Source organism: Toxorhynchites rutilus, chromosome 1 (genome assembly GCF_029784135.1).
Source record: "Toxorhynchites rutilus septentrionalis strain SRP chromosome 1, ASM2978413v1, whole genome shotgun sequence".
Classification (NCBI taxonomy): Eukaryota; Metazoa; Arthropoda; class Insecta; order Diptera; family Culicidae; genus Toxorhynchites; species Toxorhynchites rutilus.
The window spans coordinates 144,386,080-144,404,291 of record NC_073744.1 but is presented as its reverse complement, the minus strand read 5'-3'; the positions used below and the strand labels follow the sequence as shown (position 1 = coordinate 144,404,291).

At 37.8% G+C, this 18,212-nt stretch overlaps 1 protein-coding gene across 3 annotated transcripts in view; it reads left to right on the top strand.

Annotated features, from left to right (window-relative positions):
- LOC129761842 (netrin-B-like) overlaps positions 1 to 18,212 on the top strand; it is a 239,027-nt gene that overhangs the window by 209,263 nt on the left and 11,552 nt on the right. For 2 of the 3 annotated variants that reach the window (XM_055759633.1, XM_055759634.1), the window contains exon 5: positions 7,605 to 7,670. The exons of the other annotated variant lie outside the window; for it this stretch is intronic. In XM_055759633.1, the coding sequence (XP_055615608.1) occupies positions 7,605 to 7,670 (66 nt within the window). The remainder of the gene's footprint in view (positions 1 to 7,604; positions 7,671 to 18,212) is intronic. 3 annotated transcript variants of the gene reach the window in all.

The following is an 18,212-nucleotide window of genomic DNA, read 5'->3' as shown; positions in this document are numbered from 1 at the left end:
CGGCAACAGTGTTTTGTTTGCCTGGTCGGTATTTAATGTCATAGTCGTATTCTTCAAGATCTAATCTCCAGCGGATCAATTTACTGTTGGGGGTTTTCAAATTTAAACCGTAAGTCAAGGGCTGGTGGTCAGTGTATAGTGTGAATTTGCGGCCAAATAAATATGGTCGAAAGTATTTACAGCCCCACCAAATGGCTAGTAATTCCTTTTCGATCGTTGAGAGATTTTCTTCGGATTTGGTTAGAGTTCTCGAGGCGAACGCTACTGGTTTGTCTCGACCTATTATGCCTTGGGATAATACGGCTCCAATCGCGTGGTTAGAGGCGTCTGTGGTTAAGATGAAGTCTCGTGTAAAGTCGGGGTATTGCAGTATGTCGCTACTTGTTAATATATTTTTACATTTGTGAAAAGCTTCAATAAATTCCTCTGAATGATGGACTTCCTCACCTTTCCTCAAACAGTTTGTTAGGGGCTTTGCGATTTTCGCAAAGTCTCTAATGAACTTCCTATAATATCCTAACACGCCGAGGAACCCACGGAGTTGTTTCTCATTCTTAGGTAAAGGCCACTCTTTTATTGTTTGTATTTTATTGGGATTAGGCTTAACGCCCTCTGGAGTCACAATATGACCCAGGAAAGCAACTTCTTTTTTCAAGAATTCGCTTTTGTCCAACTGAAGTTTCATGTTAAATCTTTTAAGTCTATCGAAAATTTTACAAAGGCTTTCAATGTGTTCTTGAAGACTGGTGGAGAAAATTATAATGTCATCCATATACACAAGGCATATGGTGCCAATATAATCTCTAAGGACATTATCCATCACGCGTTGAAACGTGGATGGAGCATTCCGAAGACCAAATGGCATCCTAAGGAATTCATAGTGCCCATGCTCCACGCTGAAGGCGGTTTTTGGTATGTCCCGATCTTGAATTTCAATTTGGTGAAACCCACTAGCTAAGTCCAATGCAGAGAAATAGTGACAACGTCCCAGTTTGTCCAATATTTCATTTATATTGGGTATAGGGTACTTGTCTTCGATAGTCTTTTGGTTCAATTTTCTATAGTCTATCACTAGACGCCATTTTCGCTTCCCTGATGCGTCCTCTTTCTTGGGGACAATCCACACCGGGGAAGACCAAGGGCTGCTCGAGTGACGAATAATACCCTGATCGAGCATTTTGCTTATTTGCTGTTGCACTTCAGCTTTATGGCAATAAGGGTATCTATAGGATTTCGAGTGTACCGGTATTTCATCTTTGGTGTTAATTTCGTGTTTAATAGCACTTGTGAAGGTCAAGTTTAGTCCTTCTTGATGAAATATATCGCTGTATTTCTTTATTATTTTGAACAGATTTTGGCGTTCTTCTGAGTTTAGGTGGTCTGAGCGGATTTGTTTCAGCAGTTCTTGAGGGTTATTATTCATTGAATCAGGAGGTGAGACTTCGTCAAAATTGTTTAATTCGGAAAAAATAGGTCTGTTTGAATTAACTTTCACCGGACAATGGCTAGTATTTCTAATCATGACAGTAGCTTTATTATCGGTTGATCGATAGAGTCCTGGAAGGATATTCACGTCGTTTGTTAAGGAGTAAAGTTCTGGAATATAGAAGTCACCGTTCTGTATGTCTATTGGAAGTTTTATAGGAACCTCTTCATTTGCATTCAAGTTGATGTCGTAGGAATTAGGATATTTCCTACTCATCTGGATGGTATAGTCTGGAAATTTAAGTGTGTTAGAAGAAGTGATTATGTCGGCTTCAAGTTCAGTCAATGTTTGATAGCCAATAAGTCCGTCAAAGTAGGGATGAAATTTGAACAAAAAGAATGTGATGGGAGGTTTTCCATCGAAGGGAGAAAATTCAACGGATTCGCTAATGGAATGGGTGCCGTTGATATTTCTGACGAAAGAATGATTTAGTTTGGAAATTTTTAGATTTGCAATTTTCGCAGGATTGATGTAATTTTTGTTAGCGCCACTGTCTATCAAAAATTTCATCTCTCCTATTTTCGTGTTTAATTTTACATATGGGATAAAATTTGTTATCTCCCGTTTGAACTGTCTGAATCCGGTTGAAAATTTAAATCATCTACATTTCCTTCTGTGTTCTCAGATGTCTCATTGGTTTCGATGTTTCCTCCGAAAATGTTTGGATCATTTTCTGAATAGATGTTGTTATGGGGGTCATAGTCTGGGTAATTTCCCTCAACCTTCGCTAAGGCATAATTGTCATTTTCAGCATGTCCATAATCGGGCAAATATGTTTCTTCACAATGTTCGAAATGATAGTTGGGACTTGGGTGAAAAGGATTTAAATTCTGGCGTGGTTTAAAATGGTTATTATTGTTTCTATTCATGTAATTTACGTTCCTACTTCGGATCGAGTGATCCACCTCCATAGGGACTGGTTTGGGAAAATTATTTTGATGGTTTTGTCCAAACTGATTGCGGGGAAAATTAGGATTTGGTTGCTGGGTGAAATTATTTCTGAAAATTGGGGGTCTCTGAATTGGGTTTGGAGAGAAATTAGGTTGCCAATTGATTGGTTTGGGGTTCGGTGGAAAACGGGGTACGTTCACAGGACCATTGTATGGTGCTGAAAATTTAAAAGGATTCACTGGCCGGGTAGGTATGTTTGGAGGAATAGGAGCTCTTGGATGATTAAATGGTTTCGGTGGTAGCATTGGTTTATATGATTTTACATAATTATAGTTTTGCTCCTCCATACAAAGTCGGAGAGCGTCTTTCATTGTAGTGGGGCATTGGGCTCTAATGATTGGTCCTAGCGGCTCTCTTAAGCCAGCGAGGAAAACTTTTAGCCCTATGTCCTGGAAAAATTCTTTCTTTGCTTGTTTCACGGCTGCATTTTGTTCTGTTATGCTCAGATTATTTGTGAGCAGTGAAACGATGTGCGATACCTTGGAGTAAAATTCTTCCACGTTTCCGATTTGGTTCAATTTGAAGAGGTCTCTGGTGAGGGAGACCTCGTCACGCCTGTCGCTGTAATGTGTGATTAGGGTTTGTTTTATCTCGGCCCACGTTAGGTTGGTGCCGTATAGTTCGAGTACGTTGTCAGCGTCCCCAATTACTTTTGTGCGGATCGCTTGAATCCACACTCTATAGACGTTAGTATTCTGTGCCTCATTCAGCAGAGGGATTATATTATCAATCCCCTTTAAAAATGAGTTTAATTTTAACGGGTTTCCGTCGAAACACGGAAGATCCCGAATAATTTGGGGCGTCTGTAACGATTTTAGTATCGATTCCGTTCTTTGCTCCGGCACTTGAATCACCTGCACGGGGTTCGCTTGCCTGTTGGCAGCCAGTTGGGCGGCAAGTGATTGAGCATTTCGCTCACCTTGCGCTGCTTGGATTTGTAATTGAGCGATCTGCTCATCCTTCTCGGCCAGACGGCTGGCCAGTTGTTCCAAACTCGCTTGGAGAAGTTCGAGCTGGTTCTCTGCCATGTCTCGGCCTCGATTGAAATTCCTAAATCGCTTAATTTTGGAAATTAAAATTTCCTTGTTTAAAAAAGTATTTTACTTGGTACCGGTTATAAAAATTCACCTTTTTATTCGTTATTAAATCACTAAATATTAAATCACTACACCTAGTCTCTAGGAAATTAAAATATCTTTTTATAAAGTTTTTCACTTGGTACCGGTTATAAAAAAAATCACCTTTTTATTCGTTATTAAATCACTAAATATTAAATCACTATACCTAGTCTCTTTTTTCTTACCTTAATTTTTGCGATATTCCTTCGCTGGTTCTGATCGCTTGGTTTTGTTAGTTGTCCTTGGGGTGCCACTACAATCGATAAGCCGTCGATTCGGTCACACACGCGAACTTCTAACTAAAACCGCAATCCGCACGACTGCGCCACTTACGTTTTTAAATTAAAGGAGAGCGTTTTTAAAAAAGAACTACACTTGTTCACTGTAAGATTAAGACTAACTTTATTATCGCTTCCAGTTTACATGACTTATGATTTATGCCTACTCAATGAGCCGAAGGGAATTTGATACCTACACTCTCGAGTTGCCTACCGTTGCCTGTTATGCTGATTCGTGTTGTGGTGTCTACGTTGAATATGTTATTTCAGTGAAGATGGGACGTTTGGCCAAAAGTGAAGATGCCGCTGTTTAGGTTGTTCGAGCTGGTGCATGGCTGGTGTTGCCGTTTGGAATTGACGGTAACTGATATACTACACTCGACCAAAAAATTAGAGGAACAGAGAGCGAAGTCGGCAATTTTAAGTGATTATTGACATGCTGTAACTTCGTGAAAAATCAACGCATATCGATGGGATGCACATCATTTTGTAGCTACAATTCTCAGGTATTAGAATGTTCTGCGTACATATTTTTATCTTGGTGTGTGTAGGTCTAATGGGCAACAATAGCGAGAAGAAATGAAAAATCGATTTTTCTTTGTTTTTTCAACAATATTCTGACTAACACAATTTGTTGTCGACCAACTCAACAGTAAATCCATTTAACCTCATCAACTAGATTTTATTTGGTTCCAAGAACATTCCTGTAGGACCTTCCCACACAGACATATTTCAGTTTGAATGAAAAATTACCCCTTCGTCTTTGATGGTGAATAATTCAATAAACAACCATCACACCGCAAATCGAACGGCAGTTTGAAAAACTCCAATAAATTTTACACAAGGATATGTTGTTACTTTGACGAATAAAAATTATTTCAATTTTTTGCATCGATTTCAAAAAAGTGCCAAAAACAGGATTTTTATAGTGCTTAACAAAAACCACTGTAATTCTGCAAATATCGCAGTAAGTTCTAATGTTTGCTGGCAAATTTTTAGCCTCATGTATTCCCTAAACATCTGTGAACGTTTCATATTGATACGTTCAGCCCTTTTTTTCTAACCGATTTTTCAAAGTTTGGAGTAAATAAAGGAGCATTTAATTGCAAATCGTGTCAGAAGTACAAAATCATACGCGACTCTCGGAACGAACGATTCGTAACTTTCGTTTACATGCGTTTGTAGGTACAAAGATTGTAAGGAGTGATGATACTCACACATTTTCATACACATTTCCACACATACACACACTCTTCACCCACAAACTCATAAAGACGAAAGATACGAATTGTTCATTCTGAGAGTCGCATATGATTTCATACTTCTGGTACGATTTGCGATTAAATGCTCCTTTATTTATTTCAAACTTTGAAAAATCGACTAGAAAAAACGGCTGAACGTATCAATATGAAAAACACAGATGTTTAGATGTTTAGGGAATACATGAGACTAAAAAATCACCTGCAAACATTAGAACTTACTGTGATATTTGCAGAATTACAGTAGTTTTTGTTAAGCACTATAAACATCCTGTTTTTGGCACTTTTTTAGAAATCGATGCAAAAAATTTAAATAATGTTTTTTCGTCAAAGTAACAAATTATCCTTGTGCAGAATTTATTGGAGTTTTCAAAACTGGCTTTCGATTTGCGGTGCGATGGTTGTTTATTGAATTCATCATCATCAAAGACGAAGGGGTAATTTTTATTCAAACTGAAATATCTCTGTGTGGGAAGGTCCTACAAGATAAAAATACCTGAGAGTTGTAGCTTCAAAATGATTCGCATCCCATCGATATACGTTGACTTTTCACGAAGTTACAGCATGTCAAAAATCACATAAAATTTCCGACTTCGCTCTCTGTTCCTCTAATTTTATTGTCGAGTGTATTTGACAAAACTATCGTACTAATCTATTGCTAGTACTGAATATGTAGTTCATGAAAAATAGAATCAATACACCTACACCCGGGTTTTTTTACGCGGGGCATACGTACCTCGTAAAAAAAACGCGTTAATTTTAAAATTCGCGTAAAAAAACCGCGTTAATTGGAAAATCTGCGTAAAAAAACCATGTCACCTAATGATAGATGTCAAATGGGACTATCTTATGTAGAACGGAAGTAAAAAGTTGAGTGTTGCTCGCTTCCGAAAACCCGTAGATTTTTCCTGCAATTTCGTTGGTTACTGGTAGCTATAGTTCGGTATTCCTCACGAATGAGGTCATCTGCTGTTGCTAGAAGATTCCCTAGTAATTTATACACTCTTCTGCCGATGCACGTGCAGTACCACTGTTGGACCGTCCAGAGCTAAGTAGACAGGGAAAGACATTCACGAAAAGCTGCCCGTAAAAACCCGGTTCCGTTGCACCACTCGGCGAACTCCCCGTTACCCAACACCTAAAATCCACGTAAGAATCGTGATAAGGTGCAGCACTAAGCGCTAAACTCCGTTACAAGCACTAATTACCGTAATTTTCTCTGAGGGAACATGAGAGAAAAATGTGAGCTGAGGGGATGATGTGATATTGCACTGGTCTTTTTTTACGCGTTAATTGGAAAATCCCCGTAAAAAAACGGCGTCAATTTGAAAATCCGCGTAAAAAAACCGCGTTAATTGGAAAATCCGCGTAAAAAAAAACCTCATAAAAAACCGCGCAAAAAAAACCGCGTAAAAAAACCTGGGTGTAATTGATTGGATTCTCCAGCTAAGTCTTCCGTTCCAGCCCATAGAACACGTCCAGAGGAAGCTTATGTAAATGGACATTTTTACTTCGAAAAATATTAATTAGCATTATAAAAAAATCTCCACTGCGGCATCGCTACCGTTGCGGGGCATATTTTACATCCATTGCCCTCGAAAGGTCGGCACGGGAGCTCGTAATTTAATTTTATCTTCCAACGCAAACATCCGACCACGTAAAGCTCCCACACCCCACATCCCGCAGCAATATAACACATCATAAAGCAGCACACCGGGACCGGGACTACTTAAAATTCAATGGTGAACGACGGCACACGATTCTGTGTCAAGACCCGACACAAGATAATTGGCTCCTTTGGGTGTGATTTGGCTCGCCCCACAGACCCAGCCAAAACAGGGGACCGATATAAAACAGAAGGATATCGTCGAATCAACAGCTAATACGGGTTGACGATCTATATCGCTCGCTTGTTTGCCGAATCCCGCCGGAATCACTCTCGAAACCATAATCAGCAGTACCGTTTGATGAGCGCACAAATTAGACACGGGTCAAACATGTAGGAATGTGTGTGGCGGGGAAGGAGGGATCGCTCGCTGCGGAACTCGTAAAGTGAGATTATGTGTTATACCAGCGAATCCGTAATAGGTTTCGTTGGAAAACACCTTATCAGTTTTAGTCTTGGAATATTAAAAATATCTGCATTCAAGTTGGCCAACTAAGAGAGAATTCATAAATCCTCGATGACTGCCCGGAGCGTACCATAAATTTCAGTTTATGCATCGCTCACAACAGTTAATCCTGTTTGGGGTCGTAAAAATATCGCAAATCAACATCATAAAAAAGGCGACTGTAAAATTAATCCTCCAATCGCTGCATCAGGGCATCGCATCTCCTTGCTTCAATGACAATGCCAGCCTATGGGAGGAAGAAAGTACCACCAGTTTGTCCTTTCCGGGGATGCTGCTGGGAACCACTCCGCCGGCCGGACGAACGCGCTTCAATCAAGGAAGAGTACATGATTAAAAAGTTTAATCGGAGATTTTTTTCTTCCTCCTTCCTCTCGTTTCAGAGTGCGGAAAGTGCAGAATCGGCACCAAACGGCTAAATCTAAACAAGTTCTGCAAAAGAGATTACGGTAAGTGCAAGTGGCCATTTAGACGACGTAAGATACGGGACCGGCTTCTGGCCGCCTAGGATGACATCGACCCGGCTCGGCTCGACTCGCTGACTGCTATTTCACGGGAAACCAAGTTTTATGGGTGCTTTTTTTTGTGATTCCACGGATTAAACTGTTGATTATAATCTTTTTGTGTGCGAGTGGTAAATTGATTCTTTATGGTTGGGAAATGATGCTTGGGATGGGCGTAATTTTTTACCCCTCATTCAGAAGTGCAATTGGAGTGGTGACTGCTTGGTGACATAAAAAGTGATTTGACTTCATTCAACAAAGTTAGTGATTTCGTCTACTTTCCTCTCAATCAGGAATCAGTTCTGCAAATATAGATGCAATCATTGTAAACGGCATACTGTGCTTACGAATTAGATCAAATTTCTCATATTCAGCTTCTTAAAACCAAATCATTGGGCATTAAATGTAAAAAGAAGTTTGTATAATCAACACATAAAAATGTGTTGTATTTCAGAATCACAGTATTAGAATCTGTTATGGGTCTTGCCATTCGTGCAATAAACACATTCCATATTCCATATCGAATAAATCGTATGTTTTCAGTGTATTCATTAATTTATTTTGACGTAGAACTACGTCTTTCATTAAGTGTGCCAAATGTGCCAAATCACAAAACAGGTCACGTTTTTATGAAATAAAGCTAACGTTAATATCAACTTTGCCGCGAACGGATTTTGACGATTTACATACCAAACGAATCAGAAATTCCCGAAGATTTGTTTTTTATCCTATATATTACAATCTTCTGGTGTGTAAATGGTTTAAATTGATGAAAACTAGAAGCATTTCCATTTTCCCAATGCCGTCAATAACGAGCAACTTATCGGCGACCAACAAAGGGGAATGATTTAATGTCTCCGTGAACAAAGAAGAGAAGAAGAAGAAGAAGAAGAAGAAGAAGAAGAAGAAGAAGAAGAAGAAGAATAACGAAGGAGACTATTTGCCTAGATCATAAATATTGGATCTCGCTGAAGCAAACTTTCAGTATCGTTCTAGATACGCAGGAATGAACACCGCTTGTTCTCCCTTGTTTTGCGTCATCGCATGTCTTCGTTTCGGATTAAGCTGTGGACGCGACCAAATTACTTGCTCGCTGATGTCTCTGGAGTTGTAATCACTACAGCAAACTAACGCCATTCCAATAAGGTTCTGAACTACACAATTGTGTGAGGATTCATCAAACTAGGCTATCATAGGCTCACCAAGAAAATAATTGTTCAGGAATTTTGTGTGTGATTTGATTACGCATGACAGTAACAAAACACTCTCCACCAAGGATTACAGCTAAGCTAATTGAGACCGAAAATATTAATAGAAAAGGCTTTTGTTGAAAAAAGCGCAAAGCGGAGGACTTGAACAAAATAACAGCGTAGTTCTACGTCAACAATGTGGTCGTGTCTTGGACACAACCTTCTATAATATTGACGTGGGACTACGTCTAACCGGAATATATGGAGGGTAAAATGAAAACCTAAACACAGAACATGCAGGAAAAAATGAAAGATTTCGAATGCTTATAGCTCGAACATTTCGTACTGGATAGGAGAGATGTTTGCATCACTTGATAGGGAATACTTCTACGCATCTATCGCAACCAACAAAATGTCGTTTTTCATTAGATAAACAATTGAATAACTGTAAAATATTAGGCGTTATCTAAACGCCCTAACTGCATCGTTTTGATTGGCCCGATTTACGGTTTCCCTAACACAGCCATCAAAACCAAGCAGCCTTGGGGAAATCGGCATTGCAAATACATGAAAGTAGGGGGACTTTTGTTCTCATCGAAAAATGTTCCCTAACACAGACTTTAAAACCAAGCAGCGAAATCGGCATTTCAAACACACGAAAGAGCCTAGAGGCGAGTGAACTGAAAAGTTTAAACCCTCTTAAAGCCAAAAAGAAGAAAAAGAACACACGAAAGTAGGGGGAGCTTTTGTTCCCACCGAAATGTGTTCCCTAATATAGATTTCTAAACCAAGGTGCCTGGAGAAATCGGTATTTCAAATTCATGCAAGTCGGGGGTATTTTTGTTCCGACTGGAATGTGTTTCCCTAACACAGACTGCAAATCCATGAAGCGTGGGGTAATCGGCATTGCGAATTCATACAAATCGGGGGTATTTTTGTTCCGATTGAAATGTGTTTCCCTAACACAGACTTCAAAACCGAGGTTTCTGGGGAAATCGGCTCTGCAAATAAATGCAAACTGCGAGTACTTTTGTCCTCGCTTGCCTTTGTGCAGAGTGGAATATGTCTGTCCTAACATGATCTTCTAAACTTAGGAACCTGGGAAAATCGTGCAGCCACTAGAAGCGAATGAACTTCCCAGTTTCAAGCAAATTCGAGATTCGAGAAGTATGTACACTTTTGGGATGTAAACTTCAGAGGGAAATGTAAAATAAAATAATCGTTTGATAATTTTTTTTTGTCTTTATTGGAAAGATTTTCAGCCTTAGGCTGGTTCATCAAACGTTTGATAATTCTTCCGTACATATATTTTGTTCTAGTCATCATACCAAACGTAAAAGGTCCGTCATTAAATTTACTTGAAACGAAGAACAATCAATCACAATAAATGAATTGACTTTACACGGCATTTGTTCATTTTTTTCACTCACAGAGCAAATATATTGAACTCAATTGAATTTGGAAACCGTTTCATTCAATCAAGAATTTAATCAATACAAACGAATGATTGCTAAGCTAAGGTAGTTCCACGTGAACCTTGCGGTTATATCATAGATATAACCCACTCATTTTTTTTTATTTCAATTTTGCATATTTTCTATGTACCACACTTGAGCAACAAATGTAATAGGGCCCTGGAAAAACGAAACATGAAATGTTTTATTTTCACAATTTCGGATAGCTTATAACACTCACAATGTTAACGAGCACAAAAACATAAAGTAATTCATTTGTACTTCATTTGCCTCATTCATTTCAAAGCATCACAGTATTAAAGAGATAGAAACGCGTTTGTTTTTGTTTTCTTATCTGCCTTCACAATTATTTAAGAATTCCGAGATAAATGTTCCCCGGTTTTTAGAGAGTACTCACGCGCACAGCTATCACCACTTTAATGAACAATTTTTTAAGGGGGGACCCCGGTCTGGAAAATTAAAAAAAAGGATTTTTGTTTTTTGCACTTTTGGGAAGCTTATGCTCCAAAACTAGCGTTAGCAGAAAAAATTTCATCTTTGGCAGAAATGATGCCATTTCGTGTGTTGGAGAGTCAATTGTTTTAATGAGCTGTTTTAAAAGCTTAAAAATGGTTTGTATGTATGCGACATCTCTTTCTGTTTTCTTTTCTCATTTCTTTTGGGATTGTGCAAAAAAAAGTCCATACGACGTCAATTGGGATCGAACCAAGGCCGGCTGGAATGCAAAGATATATGTTGATAGCGTGATAATAGGTCGTATGAATAAAAAAAAGTATTTACTTATTCTGCCCGTTCCCAAGTAAAGTAAATTTTCCTAGTATTTACTTGAATCCGTATGAATAAAAGTTTACTTTACTAATTTGATTTTCGAATTCGAATATAGTTTTTACTTTGTCAAACATCTATCAACTGATTGTTTAGGTTTCGTTTCAAAACGTTTTTTTGACAAAGCGTGAATTCGCGATGAAAAAGGAATAGTGTCGACGTCTGGTGGCGACTTTCAATTAGGGACCATAGTTTAGGTCCCTATCCCGTTAGTGTAATACCTATCATATTAGAAGACACGAAGCCAGTTTTCAAATGTTAAAATTTGAATGAAAATGTTCACATCATGTTATTTAATCACTTAAAACACTTTTTTCCGACTTTTATTTAACCCTTTGTCTATACATTTCCAACATCATTACTGAAACTTTTCATTATAATATAAAGTTGTCTTCAAAAACAATATTCGTACAAGATTTTTTCACCACCTGCAAACAAAAGTGTTTTTTCATTTAAACAGAATGCCAAATTGGTACGGAAAGGTTATTTTTCATTCATAATTTAAATTTCAAAAACGTGTTCATTCCGCCTGAAAATCAATCAATTTTTTTTTACGCTCCCCTAAACTAGTAAACGAAGCTCAATGCCATCAATGCGAATCGTTAACTTGTTTAACTTCATGCGCATGATAGCAGCATTAAACATAAATCGGATATGACATCAAAACGAATGATAGTGTTTTCAGATCCAAAGTATGCTCATGAGCATACTTGATAATAACGAAGTAAATACTTGATGAATGCTGTTTTATTCATACGAAATCAGCTAAACATCCATTTTCGAAAAGTAAAACATTTGTTGTTTCTTTTATTCATACCAAACGTAGTAAAAACTTAATCTCACTGCTCGACTGCTCGAATGAAGTAAAGTAAAGGTGAATTTTGTTTTTATTCATACTGCCTAATATTACACCTCATCATAAAATGAAGTTGGGAAGTGTTTTCTAAGAGGATGAAGAAGAACATAAACGAGAATATATCTTTCTCTGTCTGGGCCGTGTATTTGGCAAACTATACGAAAAGCTTTCATATGCTTTCATTTAAATGTGTCTCCTGTTTCGTTCGCTCATATTGGCTCTAGCATATATATTATACAAATGATATACATGTATTGGGGAGTAGAATATTTTCTGTTATTTTTCAGCTCATTTAATGTAATAAATCGGGATGCCATAACTTGTGCCAAAGCTTGAAAAATGATTTGAAACAGGCTATTGAAATCACACAAATCTGTATACAAGCTGGCACCCGCTTAGAAATCCATTTAGTTGTGATTGGAAAGTGACGAGAAGATGGTCTTGCTCGCTCGCTTAAACACTATGCTCTTCTCTCCCTACTCCATTTCAGGCGGAGCGAACGGAGCCTTCAACAAAAAACCAAGTGTGAATGACAATTCGATAAAGATTGTTTACAAATAGTGACATTGGCTATGGATTTGATGCGGAGAAAAATGAGTGTTTGATATGGTGTAGAACATATTCCAACATATCAAAGAAACCATATTATTTAATGAAAGCAGGAATTTCAATATCATTTATTGACGAATGCCACAATTTAAAAATCGATTTCTCATCAGCGTTAATAATTCTTTTCCAGCTGAACGAAGTGGTATTGTAATCATTTAATTCAAAAGATAAAATGTCTAAGAGTTGTGTGCCTATTAATTATTGATTCAAAAACATGTTTCAATACCTTAAAAATTGCATTGAAAACAGGCTATTGAAATCAGAAAAATCTGTATATAGGCTGGTGCCTGCTCAAAATTCACTTCAAGAACGTTGTTTGATGTTTTCTGAAACGGACACGGTTTGCTGAGAAGCGTCGAATGACAATGAATATCTTTGTCATGGCAGATGGAGAAAAGGTTTAGATTGAGTTGTCCCCGAGGGCCCTTCTCAGGGCTAGAGACGAATGAACTGCAACTACAAAGTCTCTACAAAGACATTAATTCAACGGCAAGAAGAAAAAGAAATTAGTTGTGATTGCGAAGTGATATGAGAATGGTCTCGCTAGCTCGCCAAGCACTAAGCCCTTCTCTCCTACACCCATTTATTTTCTGCAACTCGACTGAACGGATGCGCATTTTTTTGGTAAACGCAACAGTTCTATTACCGAATGCTCACGAAAGCCACTATCGACCGATGATTCCAATTGTTGGAGATTGGAGAAGGGGTATTTTTTGCGCTGGATTTTTTCGAGGAGGAATGGATTCCTCCTTTGAGCGTTAATAATTCTTTTCCGGCTAAACGAAGTGGTATAATAAATACTTTATTCGAAAGATTAAATTCAATCTCCAAATCCAAGACGGAACTCTATCAAACGACATAGAGCGTCGATACAGATTACAGATATGGGTTTTCATGCCGCATGGTGGAGAACACTTATGTATGTTTGCATCATACGCACCAGGGCCCGAAATATTCGAAGGTGAAAAATGAAGACCGACTCTACTCTCCGTTTTTTCTCTTCGACTAGAACTGCTTCGGCAGTCGCCGCCATCAAAAGTGACTTGAAATGTGAAAATGAATTGACTAGCGTTGACTAGCGAGGATGACTGGTGAACTAGTCTAGTCAGTGGTTATTTTAACTGACTCGATTAATGCATACAAATCTGCCTCTTCATCCAACTGACTTCAATCCACATTTCTACTCCACTAAGAACGAAATTTATACCCGCGTACGCAATCTTATTTTTACGTCCATATAAAGGGGAACGAAAACATGATTTCTGATGCAAAAAAGAAGTTACCCCATCAATGGATGGTTTATTGTCTACCCATCGTATATTCAAACCAACGAACTTAGACATTTATCAAGTATGCTATAAAGGTCCTCGCGTTAGTATTAGCGTGCAAAACAGCGTACACACACTGACACTATTTCATACGTGTGAATAATTTTCGTGTATAATACAAAACAATCTAGCTCACCTGTAGCGTATGTCAAACCACGTTGAACTCAAACATCGATGCATGCACACGTATATGGGAGAGAGAAAGAGAGGAACGAATTCGTTTTGGGGGAAGTCACTACAAAATGCAATGAGGGCAATTTGACTGGGAAGAATGAAATGATATAGTCCAGCCGGGTGCTATGATTGATGCTAGGATCGTTAGCAAAATCTCAAGCAGAACTGTCAGTGGGATACCCAATTCATATGAATACAAAGGGAAAATATCAGTGGGATACCCGATATGTTGGCTCCTGTCAGTTCAATGGGGGTTCTCTAAAGACGTCACCCGGCTGATATAGTCGAGTCGGTAGAGTGAGATAGCGACTAAACGCTCGACTGACGGTTCAGTCGTTTTGGTGGAGAAACTGCGTGAAAAAGCCAAGAAGCCAAAAGTCATTACTAACTGAATACGGATATAGTCAGTCAACTAGTCAGCTGACTATCCTCAGTTGACTATGACTATGCAGAGCCCTGATACGCACACATTATTGTTGGTTTTTATGCGCTGTCAAATATAGGTTGAAAAAGTTACCATTAAACGCTTTTAATGTTCTGGTTTTTTAGAAATGTGGAATAATGGTTTTGATGGAACAAACATATAACCGCCAGTGGCTGTGTGTATTTCTTCTATTAGGAGTTTTGTAAAAAAAACCATGCCTTTTCAACCAATTCTACAGGTTTGCTTATAATACTAGGTTGGTGAAAAAGTTATCCATTATTTTCTCGGTGGCTGGCTCTAGTGATCAATATCTCGCGTAATATCGATCAAACAATTTCAAGGCTCGTTGGAAAGATGACATTTCACACTAAAAAAATCTTTCGCTGTTTTTTTTGTGTTCCACTCAGTTGCGAGTTAAAGGGGGATAACAATGGAAGTGAAAATTCGGTACATTTTACACTTTTTCTTTTATAAAGGCAAAAATGCAAGCCAGGCCGTTGAAATTGTGAAAAGTGTTTACGGTTCCGATACTGCAACAGTACAATACGTGCAATTTAATGGATTAAAATTTTTTTTGTAATTTTTTTTAAGTGCAATTCTAATTCAATTCTTTACTGTGAACAAATGGACCGTTTGAAGCTAGTTATTAACCAGAAACGCCAAGAATTGTCCAACAGAAGAGGCGAAGAGGCACCTTTTTCTCGCTTTGCAAAATTTCCAGAGTGATGAATGGCAACAAATTTTACGACAAAATGGTGCATATTTGACCCAAATCGAACAAATCCGAGGCATACTAGAAATAGTTTTGAATTTTTACCCAAAAATAATGGATAACTTTTTCCCCAACCTAATATAATGAACTCTGTTTGTTTGATTGAGAAAAAGGCAAGATGAGCCTATGGTCTGAACGTATTTTAAATGCACATTGAAAACAAAGCACAAAGCTTTTCTGCGATTAACCACTATTGGGCAATATAAGAATATCTACAGTTATTTATGATTCAATGGTGCTGATTGCCATATATGTCGGAAGGCTAATCCAATTCACGTTAGTGACATTGAGCTTCGTGTTCCACTTTTGTGAAACGACATAGACAATGAATTTTCATGTGGAATAAACACATTTTTAAATTTAATTATTAGCAAAAAGTCGATGCCAAAGCACTAAGAATCAGAGACAACACATGACAACTGGATTCTTACTATTCGCGTTGACGGCGGAATGGGGTCGACATCTGGATACGACATTAGTTTGTATGAGGCCAACTTTACTCTATCAGATTAGTCGACCTTAATTGCTAAAATTTGTATGAAAAATTTTTCTTGGCTTTATTTACCTACTAGAAGTACGTTGTTCTGACCTTAATATCAACTATTATCTATGAATTTTCAGATATTCTCACCAAAACTTACCATTATAATATAAAATTATCTTTAGACATAATTTTTGTATGATATTTTGTCGCTTCTTGCAAGCAAAAGTGGTTTTCATTTACATAGAGTACTATTTTGATTTGGGTAAAATTATTTTCATTCATAATTTTTATATTGAAAGCGTGTTCATTTCTTCAACAAACCCATATTGTCATGCCTACTCCCCCATTACGTAATACGAAGCCTAATGCCGTCAATGCGGATACTTTTTGCCTTTCCTCGACCAAGCACGAACAACAGGGATGCCGAACCACTCAAGACGTCAAGATTAGAAATAAGATAAAGTTTCTGAAGACTATTTTCCTAGGTGACCTAACATATGTTCCCGTATCATATATTCATCAATAGTTTTATTTGGTTGATGTAGTGCGAAATTGTTGCATATTTTTCAACAGATTATATTCTGCTGTTATGCTTTGTCATGAAAGCTAGTTTTAGAGTGCTTACCATGAGTGTAGAAGTGTATTTTCAAATATTATTGGCAAACCCTTTAGAATTGATCAATCAGCAGCTGGTCCGAAAACTGATCCGAAATCGACCCCTCTGTTGGCTTGTCTCGTCTAAGCTAAAGGCCCATTTATACGTTGCTAGTAGCTGACTTGACAGTGGGCAGCTACTGGGCCGATGAACTCGCTTAACAATTGGTTGACTCGCCTCGTCCGTTCACACAGTGTGAGCTGCTGACGAGAAACTATATACTACAGAATTGGCTTACCAGGGATGCCAGATGATTTTTCAAATGTCCATCAAATAGTCAGAAACAGCAATCAGGTCCGAATTTGACAGATGATTGATCCGAAATCGACTTCTCTATTGGCAGTTTTCGCCTCAGGTTTTCAGTTGCATTTATAATCACACAATTTTATCGCGAAATACACGCTGACCATGTATAAAAATACTTTGTGCTAAATTTCCTCGAATTGAAGGTACTATCCGAAAAAGCAGAAAGGCAAAAGGATTTGGGCCAGTAATTGGATGCAAGGAAAAGGAGCAACAAATACAATACTGAAGGAACTCTTCGACGATGATCCTCTAGAGTACACAGAGCGGTGTTGAGAAAAACACCTGAATAAGTGGAAACACTGTCGGATTTCATTGATCCAAAAATTCAACGCCAAGATACCAGGGGTACGACTAAAACGTCAAATCTCTCATATTGCCAGTGTACCCAATATTGCGTGGTTTACTGACATTTTGGTTCTATCAATTACTGTTGTATACAACTCGGTCCGGTTATATAGTCGAATAGTGGCTAACTTTAAACTCCATGTTAAATGTGAACACTTCCATGTGAAACCGAAATATGAAAATCGCTCATGCAGTTAGAATAAAGCAGCGCATTTTTTGATTTCAATCCTCTTAAATGATATGTTGATAAACAAATGACGCCATATTGATTTTGATTTTGGGTAGCCTATATTCAATTTATGTCTAACCCCTGCAAGATACACTCATGAGGGATGCCATACCTGCAAGAGTGAAATTAAAAAACCACATTGATGTGTCTTTCTTCTGGAATATCGTTCAGATTGTTGTCGATATTTTTTAGAGTCTCGAAAGCATCCATAGCTAAGATAATTCCGGAAGTATGTGATGCTATAAATGGCTGTCTAAAAGATTTTTTAAATTTTATTTATTTCGACTTGCCAGCAGCTTCGTGTACCAATTCATGAAATGACAATGATAGTAGATTTGCAGGTAAGGGATACGCGTCAAAAAATTAGTATAAGAATGAAAGAAAATGTACTTTTTTAAATCGAATATGTATTCTGTTTCTTATGGCGGGTTTACATTAGGGAGATCTATAGCTATAGAAGGATTTATTCACCCGAAAATAGATGTAAACGGGTGAGAATATATATGATACACTTCTTCGAGGTATATATGTATAGAATATATAGAATAAATTCAGGCATATGTAAACGCTAGTGATAAATCATTAAAGTTGGATGCAGTTCTACTACAGGTGAACAAATTCACCGAAAATATGAATATATTCATCATATAAGATTATATAAACGGCTTATGCGATTTCTATAAATCTCATCATATTTCTTCACACGAATATATCACTAGTCTAAACCCACCCTTAGAACAATACTTTGTTTTGCAAGTTAATTTTGAATGATAATTGTGCCTGATAATGATTCTATATTAGAGATTCTCAAGAAAA